Source organism: Anomalospiza imberbis, chromosome 17, assembly GCF_031753505.1.
Source record: "Anomalospiza imberbis isolate Cuckoo-Finch-1a 21T00152 chromosome 17, ASM3175350v1, whole genome shotgun sequence".
In the NCBI taxonomy this organism is placed as follows: Eukaryota; Metazoa; Chordata; class Aves; order Passeriformes; family Viduidae; genus Anomalospiza; species Anomalospiza imberbis.
Window position 1 is genome coordinate 15,234,822 of NC_089697.1, and position 23,805 is coordinate 15,258,626.

A 23,805-nucleotide genomic window follows, 5' to 3' on the forward strand; every position below is an offset into this window, starting at 1 on the left:
AGTTACTTCTGTTGATACATTTATCACATTCAACATTGTTTCATTTCAGCTCTTTGCTGATATTCAATATCAAGAGATAATATTGATCTCTCTTAAGATATAATTATCATTATTAATAGCTTCACTTAGGCAAGTTTTCTATTGGAACCTTTTCCTTGGTTCCTTCAAAATGTATTTTTACACAACTGTACTAATACATGTTGATGTTAAAAACAAGACCACTGGGAAGCTGATTGCTTTTTCTGCATTTTACTGTCTGCAAAGAGCTGCAGTCAGACTGTAACTTCTGTCATAACCATGGTTAGACTAGACAGTGTGATACCCTGCTAAAAATACACCTTTCTCAGCCTCATCTGTAACTGACTGTTGTGAATGTCTTTTGGTGGAAGTTGGGGGTCTGATTTTTTTTACAGTTGGGCAGAGGTTTTTGGCTTCTTACTTAACAAGTTCTTAATTTCTTCATTGGTTATGTCTGCTGTTACAGAATCTTCTTTGGTTCTGTTGATAAGAACAAATAAGCTGTTGCAGTACCTAGAGGTAATCAGAATTACTATCAGCAATGTCAACATTTCATTTTAACTCACTCATTACTGTCACTTTAGGTCAGAGGTCCAGCTTAAAGTACTGGTATGAAAAGGAGTGGTTAAGTAATGGTCACATGCATGGCTTAGCATTTTTGGAAGAAAATTACTCCCATCAGAATGCCAAGAAGATAGTGGCCACTCACCAGCTGCTTGGTGATGTACAGCGAGTGATCGAAGTCCTGCATGGGCTGCAGCTGAAGATGAGCATATTACAGTAAGCAGTATTTAAGTACCACCCGGCATGTTCTCCTCGGGAATTAGACTGCAAGTATAAAAATAACCAGAAATTCAGACTTGAATTTGTGCTCTGGGGATTTATAACATAGTTTGAATTGCTGATGTGATCTTGAGAAAGGACTTGGCTGTTTGAAAACTGTTTAAGTGGGTTGAGTGTAAATGGACAATGTGTATAGAAAGGGTTAAACTAATAAAACTAATGACAGTTTTTCCTGAATCACCCACATTTTAAGTAAGAACAGGATAGACTTACAAGCCATGGCACCATTTTTGCAGCACTTGCTTTCTCCATTCCAGAAAATCTGGTCATAGCTTGTCCAAGAGGAATCAGATATTTTTGTTTGGTACAGTATCTTGTTTTGGTGCAGTGGCAGAGTGGTTGCACTCTCAGCAACGTACAGCACTTCATTTCTGAAAGGTCATTTCAGCTATATCTGCAGAAAATAACAATTATTTACATAAAAGATTATTTTCTATCAAGTTGACTTTTTTGTGTATTTTCCTATTTAAAGTCATCGTTGGGTTCTGATGACTGAAAAAAAATTAACTCAAATTCAGCAGTTTTAAATTTATTGAATTCCATAATTGTAATCTATTCGTTGATCAGTTGCATGGCAGCAGCTGTTTGGAAAACAAAGTGATTTTGACATTCTTTAGACCCTTTCCCCTAATCTGTGGTAATGCAGGAGGTCCACTGACATGGAATAATGCTTAAAGCAAGAGAGGACCCATTTTAACATAGGGTTTTGCTTTTCCATTATAGGATCCTTTAGTTAGATCTGTAAGTAATCTCTTTCTTTTTTGGAGACTGAAACAAATACTGTAAGGCCACTCCTTAGGCCTTTTTGTAAAGAGTGACATTTGAGTTTCAGGCTTTCCAGTTGTGAATTGAGATTTACATAGTACTGAGGTACGGAGCACTGGGCATATATGTGCTGGGTGCTGCAGGTTTTGTTCCTTTTCTCTCCCGTGCTGAAGCCAGTATGATGGCCTGGCTTCATTAAAGGTGAGGTGCAGTCCTGTTTGGATCATCTGGTTAAAAGCTTCAGCTGCTGTTTTCTTTATCATGATATAAATTAGAAGGGATTTGAAAAATTGCTGAATTAGAATAATTATTATATTGTTGATGCAGATCAACAGATAGAAAAAAGATGATTTCACGGGTGCCTGAAATTATTAGGAGTTGCTCAGTGTCTCAGGGTGGCTGCTCGGTGTTTCAAGGAGGTGGCAAAGGACCCAAGGTGACCCCGGCAGTGCCATGGGAGGGTGAACCTTCAGCAGGCAGGAGTTAAAAAGTTATTCAAGTATTAGCATTTGAATTTTCATCCTTAGGTAACTGGTGCATCATTTTTCAGAAAAAATATTCTGTCTTTTGTAAAACTATACCTTGCTCTGTTTTGAGCAAAATACAGTTTCTTTAGGTGTAGCAGATGAGTGGAGCTCAAGCAGAAAGCTTTGGTAAATGAACACCTGGCTTTCACTTTTCCAGGCATGCCTTCAGGATGGTTCACCAGGGAGAGATCTATCCTTGCTGTGCCAGCACTGGAGGCAAAGGTGCTCCTATGAAATAGTCTGAGCACATCCTTGGCAGCTCTACTCATTTTGGTTTCCTCTGAGAGACACTGAAGAAACCTGAGCTGCTGCAGGTTGGGTTAGAAAGCAGTTACTACCAAAGTCAAGTGGTCATGTTTTGTTGAGGGGTTTGGTGAACAGCTAGAAAAGCTGGATCAGCTGAATAGAGCAAGTCCGTCCACCTTTGCAAGGAAGCAGAGAGTGCAGCCCAGTGCAGCAGGTGCTTTAGAGTCAGGATTTTTTTGCTGTTTTCCTGCAGCCTGTAGCAGATAAGCTGCCAGCCCTTTGAAGTTAGCAGAGTACTGTGCTTTGCTCTCCTTTTACTGCTGTTTTGATCCCTTACACAAGGAAGGACATGGGTTACAATGCTCACTCGAAATCTTTTGTTTGTTATATCTGTAATAATCTGATATCTACATTTGTCCCTTCTGCTGAAATAAATAATGTATTAGTCAATTTGAAGACAATTAAAATAAGAATTTTTCTAAGAACAGATGAAAGGAACTATGGCCACTATGGAATACCACTACAATGTACAATGTTAGAGTGCCATACCTTTACTAAAAATAGCCCAGTAAAAATTAATTCCTGCTGCTAATAAATTGCAAATATTGAGCAAAATGTTCCATGAAGGGCGCCAACATTGGTGAGAAGTTGTATGTGTCTATTTGAAACTTATTCTTCAAGTTTTTTCCTAATCCAAACACTTGGCGCTTTTTTTTTTCCTTAATTGTTACTTAGTTTCTTTATGCAAGAAGGTAGTTTGCTTAGTCTCTTTGACATTTAAATTGGATGGTTTACTTTTTTATGTTTGAACAGAAATAAAGAACACCCTGACTTAAAGCTTTGGTGTCATCCATGGAAGCACATCACAGTGGATGAAAAAATCCATACAAAACACATCATTCACTTTGAGGAAAACCGTTGCAAAGAGGAGACAGCAAGTTATAGAACTTGGAATGGGACAGTTGAGAAACCCTCAACAATTCCTTCTGTGGAGGAATCTTACATTACCAGTGAACACTGTTACCAGAAGCCTCGGGCCTACTACCCTGCCATCGAGCAGAGGCTTGTTGTGGAAACAAGAGGTTCAGCCATGGATGATGGAGTAAACAGAATAAGGGAAAACGGGGATGATACCTTCTCAGAGAGGTTTGGCTGGAATCTGGACCAAGAAATATGCAAGATGGAAAATGAATCTAAACACAGTTACTCTAAGGTATTTTTATTAAAATAGCCCTCTCTGGCAAAGAGCATGTGTTTTCCTGGCAACCTGCAAACCTCAGCCTTTTTTAATACTTTTTGGTCTGTTTGTGTTTATTTTTTTGTTAGACTGTTTAATTTAAGTTGCCAGTAACAACTAAAATTATAAATGTGATCAACTCTTTCATTTTATATTATAATTAAAAAATCTAGGATGACTTCTGGACCTCGAGTTGCTTGAAGAGTGTGGACCATGCATTATGGTCCACTGGTAGTTCATTGCTGCTTATTTTTGTGTGTTAAATGAAACATAAACACTAGCAGAGAGAACAGGCCAAGCATGTATGATACTACGAAATACACTGGTAGGCCAGCTTCTAATTATGTCCATCTTGTTTCCATGTTCTTTCTAATAGCTAAATTAATGTTAGGTTTTTCAGGCAGGATTTCAAGATTGAAAAAAAAAAAAAAAAGGTATCAGCCTGAAGTGATTTTTTTAAAAGACTGATCACCATGGAATAGTCCTGTATCTTCTTCCTACTGGAGCACTTCAGGTTTAGCTTTTCAATGCTTGGTTCTCATTGTCAGCTCTGTCAGCCTAGTAGAGGCCCTTCTGCTCTCCAGTGCAAAAAATGTGCTTCTGTTAATACCAATTCCTATGGAATGTGGGCTGAGAAATACTGAAAACCCTCTGGGAAATGAGTGAAGCCCTTCTGCTCTAGGGGAGCTGTGGGTGTTCATCTAGAGAAGAATCCAGGTAGACCTGAGAGCACCTTCCAGTGCCTAAAGGGCTCCTGGAGAACTGGACTTGGGACAAGCGATGGAGGACGGGACAAGAGGGAATGGCCTTAAGATGAAGGAGTCTAGATTTTAAATGGGATATTAGGAAGAAATTCTTCCTGTGAGGGTGCTGAGGCTGTGGCACAGGGTGCCCAGAGAAGCTGGGGCTGCTCCTGGATTCCTGGAAGAGTCCAAGGCCAGCTTGGATGGAGCTTGGAGCAACTTGGGATAGTGGAAGGTGTCCCTGCCCATGGCAGGTGTTGGAACTAGATGAGCTTTAAAGTCTCTTCCAACCCAAACTATTGTACAATTTTATGATTCCATTAAATACCAAGCTCCCTTTTTTAGATTAAAGGTTAGGATAGCTCTTATTTCATCCATACATAAGTTGTAATTTGCTACTTTTAACTTCTCTGTCAGCCTGTTGAGATTGTGTTAATGTTTCCTAGAAAGTCAAATATTTTAGTTCTTTAGTCTTAAAGAGCGTTTTTTTAAAGGGCCATATTTCAGCAGAAGGTTGAGAAAAGTAGTGGAGGAGAATGAGCACTGCTGATGTTGTAGTCAAGTTTTGTAAGGAGTGGCAATGCTTGTTTGGAGATAGTTCAGTGAAAGTTTTCGTAGCATTTAGATTAGATTCCTTAAGAAAAAATCCCTTTTCACTCCTGAATTGTTTGCTCTTTAGTTGGTTATTGTCAGGTGAAAAACAGCTTCAGCATTCCCTGAGATGCAGATTCAGTGCAGGATCTTCCAGATGAAAAGTGGCAGGGAGATAACTACACATGTGTATGTTACCTTCAGAAAACTAGATGCTTGTGAAGTACAAATCGTTTTTAGCAAAATACCTATAAAAATAATGTTTGTATTTAGATCTTCTTGCCCAAACCAGGTTAGTGTCTGTATATGGTCTGTGTCTCTCTCACTCACTGGCCTATGGTGAGCTCAGCAATTAGAGGGGACTGGGAGGACTCTGGCATTTCAGCTCTCCAATTCTCTTTCACTGTAACAATATTTAATGTGTGTATTTCTGCTAGGTGAGAGAGTCTGTCTCTAAGAAAGTCTCTCCAGAGGAAGCTATTGAAATGAAATTGCTGGAAAAAGATAAAGAAGGAGTAGTGAACTCACAGCTGCAGTGGCAGCTCAATCTTTTAGCTCATGTGGAATCTCTTCAGGATGAAGTCATACACAGAATGGATTTCATTGAGAAGGAGTTAGATGGTAAGTAGTGTTATTCTAGTTTAAAAAACTTTTTTTTTTTAAACTGAACTACCTGTTCAAAACATGTTAACTAGAATTTTACTTCCTCAGACCTACAAAGAGATGAATGTTTCATTATCACATTTTCTAAATAGAAAATAGACATGCTGCTGATGGAGGTAGATTTTAAAGCAAAGAGCAGAATTTCACAGAACAAGTTCTAGTTAGATCATCTCTAAATAGTTGGATCCGATGTTGTACTGAAATATCTTTGTGTCTTTTTGGGATTAGGTTTGTGTCATTTTCCAAAACTCTTCTGTGTGTCTGCACTTCTCTGTTCTTCAGGGCCTTGCTGGCTATGTTAGCCCATTCTGAGTGGCCTCCTCAGTGCACAAGGCTCTTATCCTTTCCTGTCTCTTCCAAATTCTTTACTTAAAGGTTTTTTTAAGATTTTCGTACTAATGGGAAACTTACAAACCCTTTGTGTTGCATTAAGCGATTCAGGATAGGTCTTCTTTACATTGTTAAGTCTGACCATTGGTTGTGTAGTGGCTATAACAGCAGCTTTAGTTGCAGGGGAATCCAGCTTCTGCCCAAGTAAGAGCCCTCACTTTGTAAGTAAAGTACTGAAAAGTTGGACAGCTAAAGGGCTATTTCAAGTAAAGAAGATCAGTCAGGGCTGTATTACCTAAAGAAGCTCTGGTTCCAAAAAGTTAGACTTTTTGTACCTGCTGCTGAGCAGGGGTCTGTGCAGTGTGTTGCTGCTTTGGGCAGGAACTTTCTTACTCCAAGGTGGGATGTGTCAGCAACGAGTGATGCTGCTGGTCCCCAGAACTTATCATAGTCCAACCTGACCACCTTCCTAGTGAGCGTGTTACATTGTCACTTGACTTGTCTTCTGCTCCGTGGGATTTCTTGTTTCCCCACTGAGAGCTTTTTAAAGCAGGAGTTTATTTTCCTTGTGGAGCACTCTGCTGACTCGTGCTTTTGATCTTCATCCCCATTTTGTGTTACCCAGTTCTGTCTTGGTCACTTGTGTTCTGTATTGATGACAGATTTCTTTGGTTACGATAGTCCCATCTTTGATGGTGTAAACTCCCTGTACCACAATGTCTTTGCCCTGAAATTGACACAGTTCAGAAGAAATTTAGCATGAGGTTTCACAATGTCTGGTCCAGAGTTTTCCTTCTCTGCTTTTTCCTAGGAGCAGCGACTTCTCCCCCCATCCCCATGTGAATTATTTGGTTATGTATGAAAAGTTACTTGCAAAGATTGGTGTGAGGTGTTCAGTTTTATGATTTCTCAAATAACAGTGTTAAAAATATTGCCCACTGCCTTCGCAAGATTTACAAAAGATTTAAAGAATTCTTGTTTTGTGGCTTCAGATGAGCTGTTTGCTGAGAACTGCAGTGGTGACAGATTTTGTTTCCTTTACAGTTCTGGAGAGTTGGCTGGATTACACAGGAGAGCTGCAACCCCCAGAACCACTGGCTCGACTCCCCCAGCTCAAACATTGCATAAAGCAGCTGATAACAGACTTGGGCAAAGTGCAGCAGATCGCTCTGTGCTGCTCCACGTGAGGCTGGACAGCTCTGGGCTGTGACTGCGTGCAAAGCTGGAGTGTCTGATGGGAGCACATCTGAATCTGTAAATTGAACTAGCATGCTGGTTGCATGGGATGCAGATTGACTTCAGGGACTTGTGAAGAAGTGTTGTTCAAAGAAGAGCAAAAGGTTATTTCAGTTCTATTAGACAATTATAATGCTGTGGAAAAGGTCATACTCTTGTCTCCAGAAGTTGCCTGTTGGTTGATAAGTTACACTCAAATTTTCACTCCCTACAAGTTGCTTATTGAAACGGTAGACTTTTTCATCATTAAACTGACTAAAAATTGTGCCACTGAAGAACGGAGTTCTAAGAGCCAAAAAAGTTTGGTTGATAGGGGTTGTAAATAACTTTGCATAGTTTAAGTGACTCATGTCATGTTTTATTTCTTCTGGTTTATGCATACTAGCACTCAGTATTTAATCATTAGGAGATGTTATAACAGTTTCAGACTTAGTAAGTATGAATGTCCAGCTCTTGACTCTAAGTGTTATGTGGAGGTTTTCAAGTAACAGTGGCCTGACCCACACTTCTGTTACAGTAAATAAAGTAGCAGGAGGTCACAGGTGGATTGCACTTATTTTCAGAATAAATGATTGTTTTCCATATTTATCCTCTCACTGTCACATGACTTGGTACTGGGGAAGCCCATGAAGGTGGTGTTTTTGTGTGTGTGTATTCTCGAGCTTTTAAATCTGGCTATCCTGTGCCTCCTGCAGCAGTTGCTGGGGGGATCCCTTCATTGCAGTAATATGGAATGCCGCCGGGAAAGGACTGGAGCCACGCTCTGAGTTCAGACTGCAGCATGGTCTGTCATGGATGTGATACATTTTCTACCCATTTGTTAATAATTGCCATTCCGGTTATGTTTGGAAATCTAGATGTTTTTCAGTACTCTGGATGTGTTCATTGTAAAGACATGCTATGAATGTGTGGTTTTGGGAATCAGTTTTTGTGTAAATAAAGCCTCAAGATCTATGCATGAGATGCTGTCCTTGCAGACAGTGAGTGGGTTATTACTTAAATGTTCACAAAGTCCATTTTTATACTTTAAGTTTTAATTTTCAGTTTGTATTTACTTTGTGATTTAGGTGACAAGGCTGCTGATGTTCAGCCAGGTTATACAGAACCTTTGGAACGTTGTGAGCATTTGAGAGGTTCAGAGTCTTTCAGCTGCAGATCACCGCTCCTGAAATAATGGCTGTAACTTCAGATTTTCTTCACAGACGTTGCTGAGTTCAGTTCCCTATGAACTGAACCACAGTGAGCTGGTTTTGCAGTGAGAGGGTGTCCTTAAAAAGCTGGATTTGTTACCCTTATTTTATTGTGTGCAGCGGTACTACCAAAAGGTAACTTTCAAACAGAGTTTGAATAGTCTTTTTGTAATAGAAAGGCCCATACCTGTACAAATTACTAATTTGGAATATATATTTTCAATGTTTTTGTTCTGCAAAGAATAATGAAAATTTGAAATATCCAGTATTATTGTAGGAGTTATAGGCTCTCCATGGTGAATAATTTATTTCCTTCAGAAAACAAAATAATTAGGCTGCTCTAGGTGGTAACTAAGACTTTTATGCCAAGATTCAGTTCAGGCAATAATTTGTCTCACAATTTTATAGTACTGTGTTGGTATATAGTGAATACAACATATTCAACGTAGCAGAAAAACAAACTTTCATTTCTGTTACACGATTGGAATAAAGTTTACGTGGTATTTTAAGGATCACTGGGCTCTCTGAAGATGAGACCAATGCTTATACCTTGGCTCATACCTTGTCAGGTACCTGAGCTCATGTAGCTCTAGAGGAGGTGGTGGTGAGCAGACAACCAGAACAGCATCAGAGGAGCCTCCCAGGCAGCTGGTGATTTTCAGGTGAAATAGACCAGAAGAGGTGTTTGTGGTTACAATCTGTAAAGCAGGACACGGCTGCGTGGGAACAGCTTGGTTGTGCTCCCAGTCTGAGGGCATTCAAGCACTCAGTCCCTGAGCTGGCTTCTTGCTCCAAAGGGGGATTTCTTCAAGCAATGGCTTTTGTGTGCTCATTGTGTATTTTCACTTGTCAGTTTATTTTTGCTCAGGGCAGTATTGGAGGTTTGGAAGAAATGGCATTTCCCATGGGTAGATCAAGTTGCAGACCCTGGAGACTTGCATCCCTTCACTAGTGCTGGGGAAGCCCTTGCAGATAAAGACTGAAAATATTTATTTAAAATAGAGTAGTACTTCTCGCAATCAGGGAAGATTCTTCATTGTGCTCTGCCTGGATTCATTTCTGTCCATTTTTTTTGCAAGTTTCCTCATTGTTATTTTTAGTCTGGACCAACTGTTCAGACTGACAGGTCACTTTTTTGTTTCTTTAAATCACTGGTAAGTGAATGCAATGTGGAGCCTTGATGAACTGAGCAAACATTGCACTGTGGGTACACATGTGTTTGTTGATGCACTATTAGAACCAAGGGGGCTGTACATAGAATTTTGTTTTGGAGCAATATTTGGAAAACTTGAAAACTTCTGTATCTTGGTGTTTGGAATAAATAAAAAATAGGTTTTTGTTGTTTAAATTCTTAGTAAAGTCTTTGTTTCAATTAATGATAACTCAATAAAGTAATTTTGGAATTTTTTCCTTCACATCACTTTGAAATGCAAGTACTGTAATTTGTCAGGTATATATATATATATCTTAACCATTGCAAAAGTCTGGAAATTACTATTTTCCAGATCTATGTTATATAAATATTCTTAATAGTGTGTTGGATATTGTTTAATGAGGAGCTCATACATTTTGTTCCCAAATCCTAATACATATAGTATATTAGTACCAATATATGTAATATATTAGTACCTAGTATGTGTGATCTGACCCTAATTTTTGTTCTATTTGGATGAGCAGCCTGTCAGGGGCAGTCACAGCAGCTCAAGGCAGAGGACACACAGCATCAGTGATGGTGTGAAGCAAGGAGCTCTGGATGCAGTTGAGCAATCCACGCAGGGAAAATGCATGGCAAGAGGAGGAAGCTGGGGAGGGCTGGAGCAGCAGTGTACTTGGCCCAGGGTGCCTGAAGGCAGGGGCAGGCATTGATGTGCCTTCAGGTTCCATCTCTTCCCTCTCAGTTTCCCCAGTGGGAGGAAAGCAGATGTATTCCCTTGACCTAGCAAATTTTGCGTTCCAACTTCATTCTCAAAAAAAAAAAAACAACCCACTAAAAAGGATTCTTGTGAAACTGGATTTAAAGGCTGGAGTGTGCATCACTGCTGGAGCCTGGCATGTGAAGCCTGGAGAGACTTGAGCCACTGATGGTAGATCTCTGTGTCTCACTGCATGGTGTCATCATAATTCAGTGGGATGTGTGCTGTGGCTTGTCATGCCCTCTGATTTATTTACTTGCCTGATGAGAAGATTTCTGTAGATGCAGACTCAGAGAAGGAGGCAGCTCTCAGTCAACAGTGGGCCTTCATGTGGGTGGAGTCACCATATTCTCGCTGTTACTTGACCAAAACATCATCTGTAATTATAGGATCTGCTGTTGATCATTGTCCAGCCCATGGGTCATGTTCATGCCCATTCTGCTGGCCAGTGCACCATCTGTGCTGCAGCTGCCTGCTGTTCCATCCAGCTGTGGGAGTGCTTGTGGGTGGTCCTTGCTCTGATTTCCCAGTGGGGTTCTGGTGCACTGCAGGTCATTGCAGTTGTTCAGCAGTGTTTCACAGCTTTATGCTAATCCTTCTGGTTGTGCAGCAGTTCTTGTGAAGGGAAAAAACTCTGTACAGCTCTCATCTGGGTAATACCAGCTGCGAGTAGCCCAGAACGAGGTCTTGTTGAAACAGTTCAACAGTAAATACCACTTTGTTTTCCTTTTACAACATACAAGCAGACAGAAAAACTGAGAACAAACCAGCAAAACTGGGATTCATCCTGTCCTGCTGCGGAGTTTTCCTGCTGGTGGTGCTTGTGTGCCATTGGGGTGTTTGAAAGGAGAGGCTGGAAGGGGCCATGGAGTGTTGCAGTGCTCCATACCGAATTCTGAGGGGCTGCGTGGGCTTGGGAGTGGAAACAGTGTGTTCCTTCAGGGCTTCCAGACTGGTGACTTGGTGAGTAAGTCATGGAGCTTGATACAGACATGAGGAAGGACCAGCTCCTGAACAGATGGTTTCTGTGCCCTTGAGGTGAGGGTTGGGTGGATGCTACTCTGAGAATGGGCTCCAGGCACAGCCAACTCCTTTGCACAGAGGCTCTGAGCTGATGAAGACACTTTGCCTGCTTTGCAGCTCCTTGAAATCCCTTTGATCCCAGCAAATGCTGCTGCAGGGAAAGGCGCTAAGCTCCAGCTCATTGAAGGCCAACTGGGTGGTGAGATTTTCACCTTCTCATCCTTCCCTCCCTCCTTTTCTTTTTTCTCTTATACATGTCCTTGGGTGATACTTTCGTGGTTTTTTGTTGTTGGAAATGATGTAACTTTCACAATTTTCGAAGTAACTATAGTCATGTGTTTGTTTGCCTTTGCCAAAGGGGAAATAGGGGGTCGGGGGGGGATGGAATTGAGGTTTCTCTTCAAAAGACTTTACTCACCGAGGGTTTGAATTTCACTCAGTGAGGCCTGATAGGCTTCAATCAACAAAAATCAGCATCTACAGGTTGGGAGTAGCAAGAAGATTCATAGAAGATAACCAGACATTAACAAATATGCCCTCGTTAGGTTGCAGTCATCTGATCTGGAAAAAGATTGATAAGCGAATGTTATATGTGTATATGAAAGTTCATGCAAATAAAATTGTCTTATATTTTGTAGTTATGTACTGTTAAGATATACTCTTATACGAAGTTTTAAAATGCACAAGCCAGTGACAGGGATTGCAACACAATGTCAAAACCACCTGGACAAGGGAGGGAGAACCTCATTTACAATCAAACAAACACGGCAGCCCGGAGATGGATCCGAGGAACACCCGGACGATGACTACGCAATAAATATCTGAGATTGAGGCAGCTGGAGCCATGGGGAGATACATCTCAATACCGAATTCTGGGAACGTGATCGTAGGTGCTCATCGCTCTCCAGACATGTTTTGTTCAACTTGCCACAGAGAAAGAACTCCCCATGAATATGTGTAGTCCGAAAAGGAAGAAAAGGGACTCTGCCTCGGGCAAGAAAAACCCTATAAAAATCGCTGGGACAGGACAGTCGGTGTGAAGCATAGGGGACCCTCTGCTGTAGCGGTCAGACCTGTGCCGATACCCAGCGCCAATACCTGGGCTCGGCACTGACCGAATAGTGGCTTTTTCATTGTTATTCTCTAATTTTTTATTTGGACCAATTAATAAATTTTCTTTAATTAATAAATTGGAGCCTTCATTTATAACAGCGAACCAAAGAATGAGAACTAAATAAGCGTAGAAGGTGAAGGGATCCAATAGGAGATCGAGTACTGAGAATTGTATAATATAGAACCCAATGAATGAGAATTTCCTTGGGTTTTGAATGTATAAATATGTGAAAAGTCTGGCAAATAACTAGGTGAGCTGGAATGATTTCTAGTGCACATCCTGTCTGGAATAAAGTAATGCCTGATTCTCTAACACTTGAAAGATGGTATTGGAGTGTTTCTTTTATTCCTGCAGCTTCAGTGACAATTTTGCATTGCTTTCATGTTGTTATATTACTATAGATAATAATAATCAAAACTACTAAATACCTGCTTTCCTTTGCAACCAAATTGTTCAAAAATGAACCCTGTGTACATGTATTTATACACATTGAGCATTTCAGTAATCCACCCCAAGGGATCTGTTAACAGGAATCTGGGTTACTCTCATCTCCAGGGACAAGTTTGTAAGCACTTGTCACTCCAGAGGAAGTGGTGGCACGGCTCCTGGGGAGGTCACGATTGCAAGGTACCCTGAATACTGGGGAGCAGCTGGGAAGCTCCTCTCCCCTGTGAGGGTTCTGGGCACTTGGAACACCACTGGGGAAGACCTGCTGTGTCTTCACAGCTGCCCATGCTGGAGTGGCTGGGGTAGCTGGTGGGTCCTCCCCTGCCCTAGCATTTGTGGGTCTTCTTGGGGCTTGTTCTGTCACTTCAGAGCCTTCCGTGTCCCTGTCCTGCACTGCCTGGGAGAGTAGCCCCATGGTCAGCATTCTTGCTCTGCTCTCCTTTGGCTGGCAGAGTGCTGCTACTCTTGGGAGCTGGTGGACTCACTCTGTGCTTCAGCTGTCAAAATCTGCTTTGTGTCCGTGGCATTCAGAGGCTGCAGCATTCAGCCATAAGAGGCAGGGAATGGGCCTGGCAGTGCCCTGGGAAGACATTTCCCAGTATGAGTGGTATGTGCCCAGGACAATGAGATTTTCGGGACAGGGAAGTTGGAGGGCTCAGAAGCTGCTGGCAAGGGGAAAGGATTTGAAAAGCCTTTACAACCACATCTGTCCCATTTTACCTGGCTCCTGGTTACAAATGGCAGAGCAGCAAGCTCTTGACTGTGGTCCTTTGTGTTAATGCATCCAACAACCTGGTGCAGATTAGTGATGGAGGGAGGTTGGTTCACACAATGTATCTCAGTAGCAAAAATAAACGATGCAAAACTCCTCTGCGTTACCTTGGCGCCCCAAGTGTGACAACAACAGGACCAGGCCTGGGACAAACCCCAGCCTGTTCTGTGCTGAGGCCACCTGGGCTGGAGGCTGGGGCTGAGCAGGTCTGCAAAGCTGCTCAGGTGCAGCAGGTGGAGAAGGAAACAAGAAAATTATGGTAGGTTGCAAGATTGAGCTCATCAGATAGGAAAATGAAGAAGGGATTGGAGCATGACCAAGCAGGACACCTGCAGCTTTTGGGTTAGGGGCAGGTCTTGCTGCACCGGCCTCAGGGTGCAGAGAGGGAAGGAAGAGAGGGATGGTGCCAAGTAGCAAAATTGCTTCTGCACCACCTCTAGCCACAGAGGAAGCTCCAGCTTTACTGATGAGAACCTGTTGAAAGTAGAGGCTCAGAAGAGCAGCTGCTCTGAGGCCTTTCTGCTGCTGTTCACACCCCTCAGCCCTGCATTGTAGCTGGGATCAGGGCTGTACCTGAGTGTTTGCATTCTTCTTTGAATAATCTATTCCTAGCACAGACCCATTTCTTTCCCCATTGTTCCTAGAACAGCAGTTGTGCATGTTAAATCACACATTTAAACCTATTGGGCTCATGAATTTGCCTGAAGAGAGTTGGCTGAGGGCCAGCGCTGGCCCATGGCTGCCTGCTCGCTCCAGCTGGGGCCAAGGGCCATGGCAGGAGCAAATCCCCCCAGGCTGTGGCAGTGAAATTGGCCTCATGGACAAGTCACAACAGGTTCACCTCAGCTGTGAACAAGGTGCCTTTTAATTTATAACAGATGGCTATTGCTGCATGTCCAGCAGGATCCTGTTTTACGGAATTTACAATCTATGTGTCAAAAGGTTAAAAAATCAGCTGCTTTGGGCACAGTTAAAGGCTGGTTTCCCCCTAGCTGCTGGGCCCAGCAAGCAGAGTGGTGAGTTATGGGGGTGAAAACACTTTGATGGTCCACAGCTGCTGCTCATAGGCCTGCACAAACACCCACTTCCCTAAAGCAGTTGTGCTTGAACTTGGGAGGTCTGATAGGCTTGGGCTGTTCCTCCACCTCGGCCAGGATTTGGTTTGTTGAACATTTCTCTCCTCTCTGCTGCTGTGGAAGTACAGATTGCAGCCTGTGGGGCACACTCTGTGCAGCCTCTGCCTACTCCCCCCTTGGGTGCTGGGTGAGGCTCAGGGTGCTCATGCATCCTGTCCCAAGGTGTCCAGTGAGGGAAAGACAGGCCCTCAGGCAGCTGCCTCCTCCAGCATTGCTGCTTGCCAGCACTGGTCTTGGCTGTCCCAAGTTGCGGTCAATGGGCCCCAGCATGAGCAAGAGACTGTGGCTGAAAGTAGACGGCTGAGCTGGGGGATGGGTGTCCACCACAGAGCTGTGGTCAAGTGGGGACCCTGTCCTCAGCTGTTCTTCACCATGTGAGAAACGACCCTCACTTTAAAATTTTTAAAAGCTTTATTAAACCTTTACAAAAATACAACAGAGGACTGAATAAGGAAAAAATTCAGTGCTGGCAGTCTCTGTGACTAGCAGCCACCTGCTCATCTACAAAATGGATGCTCTGCCTTTTATACCCTTAGCCCCTCCCAAAGTTTTGTCAGTTCAAGTCCATCTCTGCCATCCATTGGTGGAGATTACTTTCTTATATTTTGATTGGAGATCAGATGTTGTTATGCCACGCCTCCTGGTCACAAGCCGGCCCTCCCACATGTCCTGACTACCAAGGCTATTAAAGGGTGTCCTAGATTGCAAGGCAATATGTATTCTATTTGCCATCTGTTAGAGGTGTGGCAGTTGTCTTCTGTTAAGTGGGCAGTTTTCCTTATCTCTTTCACAATCGATCCTCCCTCCCGGGAAACACCTGCTGATAATGGGCTATGGAATGTCACCGCATGACTGATAAGAGCTAGAACATCCCATTGTGAGCTGCTCTGCCCAGAGGGATGAGCCAAGCATTCCTACCTGGATATAATCTGGGTTTTGGGGACATCAGAGGCAGCCTTTCCACAGGTTCCCAAGAGGAACAGCTGGGTTTTCCACTGGACCTTCAGAGGAAGAGTACACCCTTCTACAGGACCGCTGCTCCAACAGAACCCCATCTGCCACTCCAGGAGGACTGCAACCACTGCAGTTTGGACTGCTACCAACAAGCTGGCCAAAGGGGTGTCAGGTTGTATTCTGACTCTGTCTGTGGCTTTTCTTTTGAATTATTGCATGTATTTTGGTGGTTTTTTTTAAATTTTCCTAATAAATTGTATTTCTGACTTGGAGTCTCTCACTGGTTTTGCTTTCAAACCAGAACAAAGGGGGAGGGGAAGGAGATTTATGGGAGGACATATTACAGTAACATCACTATACATTCACACAATATCTAGTTCTTAACTGTGAGAGCTATTACATTACTGATCTATAACAACTACCTTTCCTGTGGGGTCTGACTTCATGTTATCAGTCTCTGAGAGAATCAGGTAAGAGCTGATGGTTTCCCTCAGGCCGTGGCTGATGGGAGAGTCCGCAGCCAGTGAGGACGTGGTCTCCGAGAATAGGAGGGAGCTGCTTGAGAGTAGAAAGGGCAGTCAGCAGCCAGCCCACAGCCCCTCGAGGGTCAGGTGCGGGGAGGCCCAGCCCCTGTCCCAGCTGCCCTCACCTCTCAATATTGTCCCAGTGGAGTGATGCCTTCTTGAGGACAGTGAGTACTGTGGGGGCTGGGGCCGCCCTTGGCCCTCCCTGTGAGGTCTGTTGATGTTGTCGGGCCTCACTCCCTGATTGGGGTGGCCCAGAAAGGTGGTAAAGTCTCTCCTCCAACCCGTGTCTCCAAAGAAAAACTCAGTAGTCTTCAGTCGTCCGGTCTCAAGGTAGTTTATTGTGTGTTATCTGAAAGATTTTCTTCCTGAGCTGCTGTGGTCCATTCAGCAGTCAGGCAAGGGCACACTCTGACGCCCAGGGGGCTGGTGCCCTCTTTTATATCATATATTACGTATTAGATGTTTACAGTTTTCCCCCAGTGCCCATCACCTATATTGAACAGTGACTTTCTACTCTAAACCAATCTGTGAGTGCCAACATCACCAAGAACATGGAGGTTAGGAAGAAGAAGGAAAGAAGACAGGGCACACCCAAGTTCCTGCATCTTAGAACTTCTGACCCCCATGTACAAAACTCAGACCCCTCTGTACAAGGCCTAAAACCCCCCTGTACAGCACTCAAAAATTCTTCCTTTCACTCTGTGACTACTTCTACTATAATATCTAAGCTTTTGTGATTTCTTGTTCTTCCTGCAAGGTTGGTAAATTGTTCCATGGATCAGGTTCAAAGCCACAGGGGTCTGTGGCTGCATTCCAGGGTCTCAAATGCTCCTGACCTGGGCCCGGAACATCCAAGAGTGCCCAAGGGACATTCTGGGTTCCAACACCTTCCATGGGCAGGGCTCGCAGACGGGGCAGCAGAGGCCCTCGCTGAACTTTGGGCAGGGAGCCAACAGCATCAACAGGGTACAGCCCTGCCCCTCAAGCTGGGCACAACCTGGGCAGGGGAGGGACCAGCTGCCACCTTTTCCCTCTCTGTCCTTTCAGTGCATGGGACATCTCCCCACACACTGGTCAGGGTGCTGGGAGGCTGGCAGGGCATTACCAGAGTAGTGGTCCACCAAGTTGTGCAGGCTGGGGAAGGTGAGCCAGGGTGAGATGTAAAGCCATCCATTATACAGCTGGTGGATGTGGGAGCAAGTCATTGGCAGAGCACTTGCCACAGCGCACCAACAGGGAATAGCAGCCTGGCAGGCACAGGGTAAAGGGCATTTGGTGGGCTGCCCCAGGACCCTGTCCTGCTCAGCCCCGCTGCCTGATGCACTCTTACGCACTACAGGGATTCAACCGTCCTACAGAAGCTGTAGCAACCAGCCACCTTTCTCCCCATGGGCCTTGTGGCTGCAAGCACCCCTGTGCCAGCCCCATGCCATGAGCACCTTCAGAACAATGTAGGTGATAGGCAATGGCTGGGGCATCGGGTGGCATTGGTGCCACCGGCCACCTGCACAGTGGCACCTGGCAGAATCTCCTCACAGGGTGTGATGGGGCCCTGTTTCTTTTTGCAGGCTGAGTCTTGTCACTTCTCTGTGTAACCCAAAGCTGCAGGAACCTGATGGTGGTTTGCTCTTTTGAGGCCCCACAGAAGGGGCTCAGCACAGACTGAGGATCAGCAACAGCTGGAAGCAGCCCTGTAGCCTGTGCTGCTGCAAATCTGTTGTTGTTTCCATTCTGGATGTTTCTAGTTGCATTTTAGCAGAGGGCAGCTCTCCAGTGTCCTTGGACAGCCTTCTGCCAGGGGCCACAGGGCCGCCAACCACATTATTCTGGTGCAGAGATGCCCAGTCCTCTCCCTGCCCTGGGGACGAGTTCGCTGTACACAGGAGGAGACACCAAACTCAGACTGCCAAACCCCCAGGGGTGCAGGTTGTGCCAAGAGAAACACCAAGAGCACACAGCATAACAATGAAACTCAGTTATAGCTTTATTCAATAACCGGTACAAAGTCCCCCTCAGGCAGAGCCTCCCGGTCCCATTCCCTACCTGAAATGAAGCAGAACGTGAGCATGACCCTGGGAGGAGTTAGCTCCCATTGGGTCAGGGCTGCTCAGCAGTGAGGAAAGAAGGTTTTGCTTATCAATTGAGACTTGCAGCAGCCTGACCACTCATCCCTTTTCTCCCATTAACACCAGACCCTGGCAGCAGGCATCTGCTGTCCACCCTTGGAGACCCAGTCAGGTGTAAAAAGGCAGCACAGTTGTGAATTCCACAAAGACGGGAAAATGTGTGATTGCTGGCTGCCACACTTACTAGTGTTCCCTGCCCCCATATAACTGCATCCCGTGCAGATCCTGCCTGGGGCAGTGGCAGTGGGACACAAAGATAGCAGTGCAGGAGATTCTGGGATCTCCACCTGGCAAGAGGTGCTGCTTCCCATTTCACAACCTGCTCAATATTAAAGAATCACCTGTGCCAGGGGAGAACAGCAACCATGTGTCACTGCATCTCACCCTTCTGCTGGGTCAGCAGAGGGTTGCAGAAGTGGTCTAGAGCCAGGGCTGCTGGAGTTTAATCCCTTGTACTGTGTTAATAGTGCACCTTGTTAGTGTAGTTTACTGGTTAATTGCTTTGCTTTTTCAGGAGGCTCAGGTAAAAAAATCACTCTGCTCCTTCTTAACACACATACACAGGTAAGACCAAGACAGTATTCCTGACCATTTGTTATTCTCAGGCTGCATGGCATGTGAAACAGCCCTGGGGACACACAGATCTTCCAGTGGGTTCTGCGTCCCAGGTACAGCTCCACTCTGCATTTCCTGCTCCAGTGCCTGGAGTGCCACATCCTCATGGTCTTACTTTCCCACATCCTCATGGTCTTACTTTCCCACATCCCACCAATGACATACCAACTGCATCACAAGGGTCCTTTAGCAGAAGCACAACTAGAAAGCAATTCTAAACCTCACAAAGCCACAGAAATTATATTTAAATGAAGAGGGGAGACAATGGCTGTCATCTGGATTGATACACAGCACAGACAGGAGATGGCATCAGCACGTACACTAATGGGACTTACTAAGACTGTGGAATGTCAACGAGTTTTAAAGAGACTCTGATGCCAAGGGGATACAGAAATGATCAAAGTAATGTCAAGTACAGACTGCCAAGGAGGTGGCTGCTCAGATGGGCATGCACAGGTTAGAGAGAACAGTTAATGCCATGTTGGATGAAATGGAAAATTCTGAGTGGGTTCAGTGGGGTGAGTGGAGCTGTCTGAATCCAGAAGAGGGGCTCCTGCCTAACAGGATACTTCCATGGTTTGAGGTGCAGCCTGGAGGTCAATTCCTTCTGGGGTTCCAGCACTCCCTTCCCCGTGGGTGCTGGTATGAGACCGGCTGCGGCTGCTCTCGCCAGAGCCCACACTGGAGGAGGAGTGGCTACGGGAACGCATCAACCGGGTCATGCTGGCTGCTGGCACTGCAAGACAGAACAAATGTGGGACTCAGACAAGGAGGCAGCTCCTGGAGCCAAGACCACAGTCACTCAGGTATGTGTCACTGGGTAAGCACAGAAAGAGCTGTACCCTTCACTGAGCTGTACTCACTCTTCACTGCCAAAATTAAGTCTTTGCATGTCTAAAGCAAGATGTTTAAGGCCCAATTTCAAAAGGTCCAAGGTGAGAAAATGCCAGTAGTGTAACTGATCCTCTGCAAGTGCAGCCACGGCCAGCGTCTGTGCAAACCAAGGCAGCTGTGGCATGGATGACCTTTTGAAAGTTAGTCTCATCACTCTAGAAAACCACAGAGCTGAAATCATGCAACAATCAACAAAATACAAATGAAAAGTGGAAACCCATAGCACGCATGGTACAATGATCAGCCCACCCACAGCAGGACATGCTGAAACAGAGCAAAGCACCCGGAGAACAATTCCACTCAGCACACAGACCGGGGCCAAGGTGGATGCACAGTTGGAGGTACCTGACTCAGTGCTTAGGTGGCTGAGCTGCACATAAGGGACTGGAAACAACATGAGACAAGGAAAGGGATGAATACAGGAAAGAGCCCATTAGTTGCAGTGTGTGACTAGTGGCTGCACTACTCCTGGGACCTCCAGCTACCTTTCCTTCCGTTCCCAGCTCGTACACTGCACTGAAAGCTCCCAGGATTTGTAAGAACAGCTGCTAATAAGCATCTCAGGGAGATGCCAAGCTCACCTGAAAACCCATCAGGGCCAGATCTCTTCAATGCCTTTAGCTGAAAATCACACTGAACCTGGTGATAATAACTCCCCACTGTAGACCCCACACCTGCTCAACAGAAATATGGTTTCTCTGGGGTATACTGTGTGACTTCAGATACAGGACAGAAATTCATGTCTTTGAGATGACAGCATCAGACTCCTGCTGCAAGTCTCCTTCAAGGCTGGTACCTTCCACCTGCAGTGTCAGCAGAAGTACATCCAGCTGCTTCAGCCCATGTACAAAGGGCACAAGAACAGCTGTTGGGGAACTGGTTTCTCTATTTCTAGCAGTGCCCAGCTATGTTTTGCTTCTACCTTGTTCTCCCCAAGAGAACTGACCACGCTCCACAGTGTCCCACAGTCTTGTCCATGAAAGCTAGGAAAACTATTCTGGGACCAGCTACTAATTCTGGAAGGAGAAAATTGGCTTGTCCTTCTTCAGTGCTGCATGTCCTACTGACAAGAGAGCTGACCCCCCAAAGTGATGCTAAAGTGCTGCTCCCCCTTGCACTGACAACAGCACTTGCTGACTTTACTAACTCCAGGAACACAAGAGACATGAATATTGAAACACTCTCAGTGTGGCTGAGGGACCCCTCCTCACACAGCATCTTCCTCTGCAGGATCAGGTTCCTTTGGCCAACATTGGAGAAGATGACTGTCCTACATGTTTGTGTTGCCTGCAGAGCCCTCAGGAAAAGGACAGGTTCTGCTAAGCCCTGACCATGATCTGGCAAAACTGTGAGGAGACCACTGCAAGTGTCCCAGCTCTCATGGTGGCCATGCTGAGTGGTCAGCCAGTCACATAAACCAACCCCTTCCCTAAGTCCAACTAAGGCTCATCATCCACAAAAGGGAACTCCTGACCCCAGTAGGCAAGAAAGAGCTGCTGTAGTGCACTGAGAAGCCCTTCTCCTGATGTTCCTGAGTAGTAAAGCCCTTCTTGGAGATAAAGAAGTAAAGAAGCTCTTCTCCTCCAATTCCTCAGGAACACCAAGGGCAGGGAGCTGAGCAGCTGTTAGTCTGACACACTCAGGTGACATTGTCTTCTGCCTCCAAGCATGGTGAGGAAGCCATAGGACAGGACATGCACTGATGCAAAGCACAGCTCTCTCTGGGCTCCCTGGGTGCCTCAGAAGTCACCTAGGAACCTGTTTAGCCATTAGAGGGATTTGTTGTGGAGTATTGCTTAACCCTGGTGAGTCTGAGAGAAACAGGAACATCTGGGGAGAACGGGGGGAGCTCTCATACCCACACTAGTCTTGGGGCTGCACTGCTACCTCCTTCCCCTTTGGAGAAGGTATGCACAGATTTGCTGTTCTTGGGAACACGTTTTTTCTGGATTGCCACAAAGACAGACTTAAAAGGTTTTACCAACACCAGCAACCAGAAAGGAGTCACCAACACATGTCAGGGAACAACACTAGCTTGCTAAGGCATGTCAGCACACTAGTTGATTTTCCAGCATGGATGGATCTCCTGGCAACCACACTAGCTCAGGGTTAGGAACACAGATGCCAGTGGGCTCAGATGGACCAGAAAGCTTGAGCTCCCTTCACAACAACCCTGTGCCAAACCACAAAATTGTGTTTGCCACTTACTGTAGCCCATTCCCTGCACAAAGTACTTGAAGGCTTCAGTCAGCTTGCCAGGCTGTGGAAACAGAGAGGGTGGCTTTAGTGCAAGCAGAACAAAGGGCTCCGTACCACCCAAATGCCATGGGAGAGTCAAGGTGTGTCTCACCTGAACCACCTGGGGTAAGCCCCCGCAGTCAGCCATCTGCAGCAGGAAACAAAAGGTAGGTTGAGCTGTCCTTCCTGCCCAGAAGGACAACCCCAAACTAAGCTGGCACCACCCACCCACCAGAGCTGAGAGCACCACACTGCAGTTTCCACACCTCACCTCTACAACCAGAGCAAGGCCAAGGTGATACACCTTCAGGGACCTGCTGCTGAGGGAACCCTGCACCTTGGAGGCCACGTAACCAAGTGATCTCAGACCACACTCCAGAAGCCCAGCACCTTCCCAGCCACCTCTCCCTTGGCCACTCTGCCCAAACCTGTCACTTTGCACTTCCATACAGCTGCTGTCTGGCACATTGCAGGGCCACAGGTGAGGGTGGAAAGGACCAGTACAAAGCTAGGAAAAAGGATGTTGTTGCTGCAGAGAGAAGGGTGAAGGCAGGGCATCTCTGCTAATTCACACAGGTCTTCCCTGCCAGTTGAAGGTGGCCATAAAGCAGGGACTGGGGGACTCCCTGACAAACTCTTCCCTCTCAAGCCCTGGCTCCATGGAGGAGAGAGCACAGTCCTGAATGACTGTCCAAAAACTTCTCAAAGCCAAATGTATGGAAAGCAAAAATCTAAGTGGAGCTGAGCAAAAATAGTGTCTTTATGCTGGCAAGAATGATTCTGGAGTGGTACTTGCCTTCAGAAGGGTAGTTTTGGTTGGGTCAAGACGTGAATTGCATTCAACCTAGAAAAAAAGAGAGAGGGACATGGTGTCACACAGAAAACTCAAAGACTCAGATGTAAAATGTGGAGCAGCTCCACCAGAAGCAGTGGCTGTCTTCAGCAACGGTAGCTACTCTGGAGCCAGGAAGGACCAAGCAAGAAAGCAGCGAAAATGTAGGAAGTGAACATTGAATAAAAGATCTGGGGAGGAATGGCAGGTGTTCCATCTAAGGGACCTTGTGATGACAGGTCATGACTTCAACTGAAATCATCCCCTAGTTTTGGGATACACTATAAAACCCTGGAGCACCTTCTGTGCTCTGACAGCAAGACTGGGAGGGAAGGAGACTCCTGTGCAATGCAGCCTAAGTCCCCTGGCCAGACAAGGAGGCCACGACCACCTCTTCTCTGTAAGACTGCTGCAAAAGGGGAATAGGCAGGGGCTCTATATGAAAAGCAACCTCAGCAGGGGAGGTTATTCTGGGCAGGGAACCTGGGCAGCCAGACAGGCACACTAATATGCAGAAGACCCTATCCTGTACTGTACTGTGGCCAGTATGCAATGGGAATCTTCAAGGATAGTATCCTAGAAAAGTCAAAACTTCCAGACTTAATTTCAGACTTCCAGATCAAACAGACCAAAGCAACAGGCCATGGCCAGAAAATGTTCTCCATGCATGGCTCCTAGGTTCAAGTTACTGCTTCAGGAGACTCCTATACTCTTCCACAGTTTTAGACAGCTGCTTTTGCTCACAACCCCTTGGTCTCCCCACAATCCCTGGCTGACAGGGAGGAGCAACATCCACCACAACGACACTACCCTGTGCCATGCCCC

The 23,805-nt window shown here is 45.4% G+C and overlaps 2 protein-coding genes across 12 annotated transcripts in view; one reads left to right on the plus strand and one right to left on the minus strand.

The window, feature by feature from the left end:
- Window positions 1-8,153, plus strand: part of PHF20 (PHD finger protein 20) — an 81,348-nt gene extending 73,195 nt beyond the window's left edge. For all 11 annotated transcript variants that reach the window (XM_068208180.1, XM_068208188.1, XM_068208179.1 and 8 more), the window contains 4 exons: window positions 603-798; window positions 3,213-3,612; window positions 5,408-5,591; window positions 7,008-8,153. In XM_068208180.1, the coding sequence (XP_068064281.1) occupies window positions 603-798; window positions 3,213-3,612; window positions 5,408-5,591; window positions 7,008-7,150 (923 nt within the window). In that variant the 3' untranslated portion in view covers window positions 7,151-8,153. The remainder of the gene's footprint in view (window positions 1-602; window positions 799-3,212; window positions 3,613-5,407; window positions 5,592-7,007) is intronic.
- Window positions 8,154-18,235: 10,082 nt separating this feature from the next.
- NDRG3 (NDRG family member 3) overlaps window positions 18,236-23,805 on the minus strand; it is a 62,946-nt gene continuing 57,376 nt past the window's right edge. Inside the window, exons 13-16 of the mRNA XM_068208161.1 lie at window positions 22,945-22,992; window positions 22,261-22,296; window positions 22,119-22,170; window positions 18,236-19,752 (exon numbers count right to left, since the gene is read on the minus strand). Of these exons, the coding sequence (XP_068064262.1) occupies window positions 19,574-19,752; window positions 22,119-22,170; window positions 22,261-22,296; window positions 22,945-22,992 (315 nt within the window). The 3' untranslated portion in view covers window positions 18,236-19,573. The remainder of the gene's footprint in view (window positions 19,753-22,118; window positions 22,171-22,260; window positions 22,297-22,944; window positions 22,993-23,805) is intronic.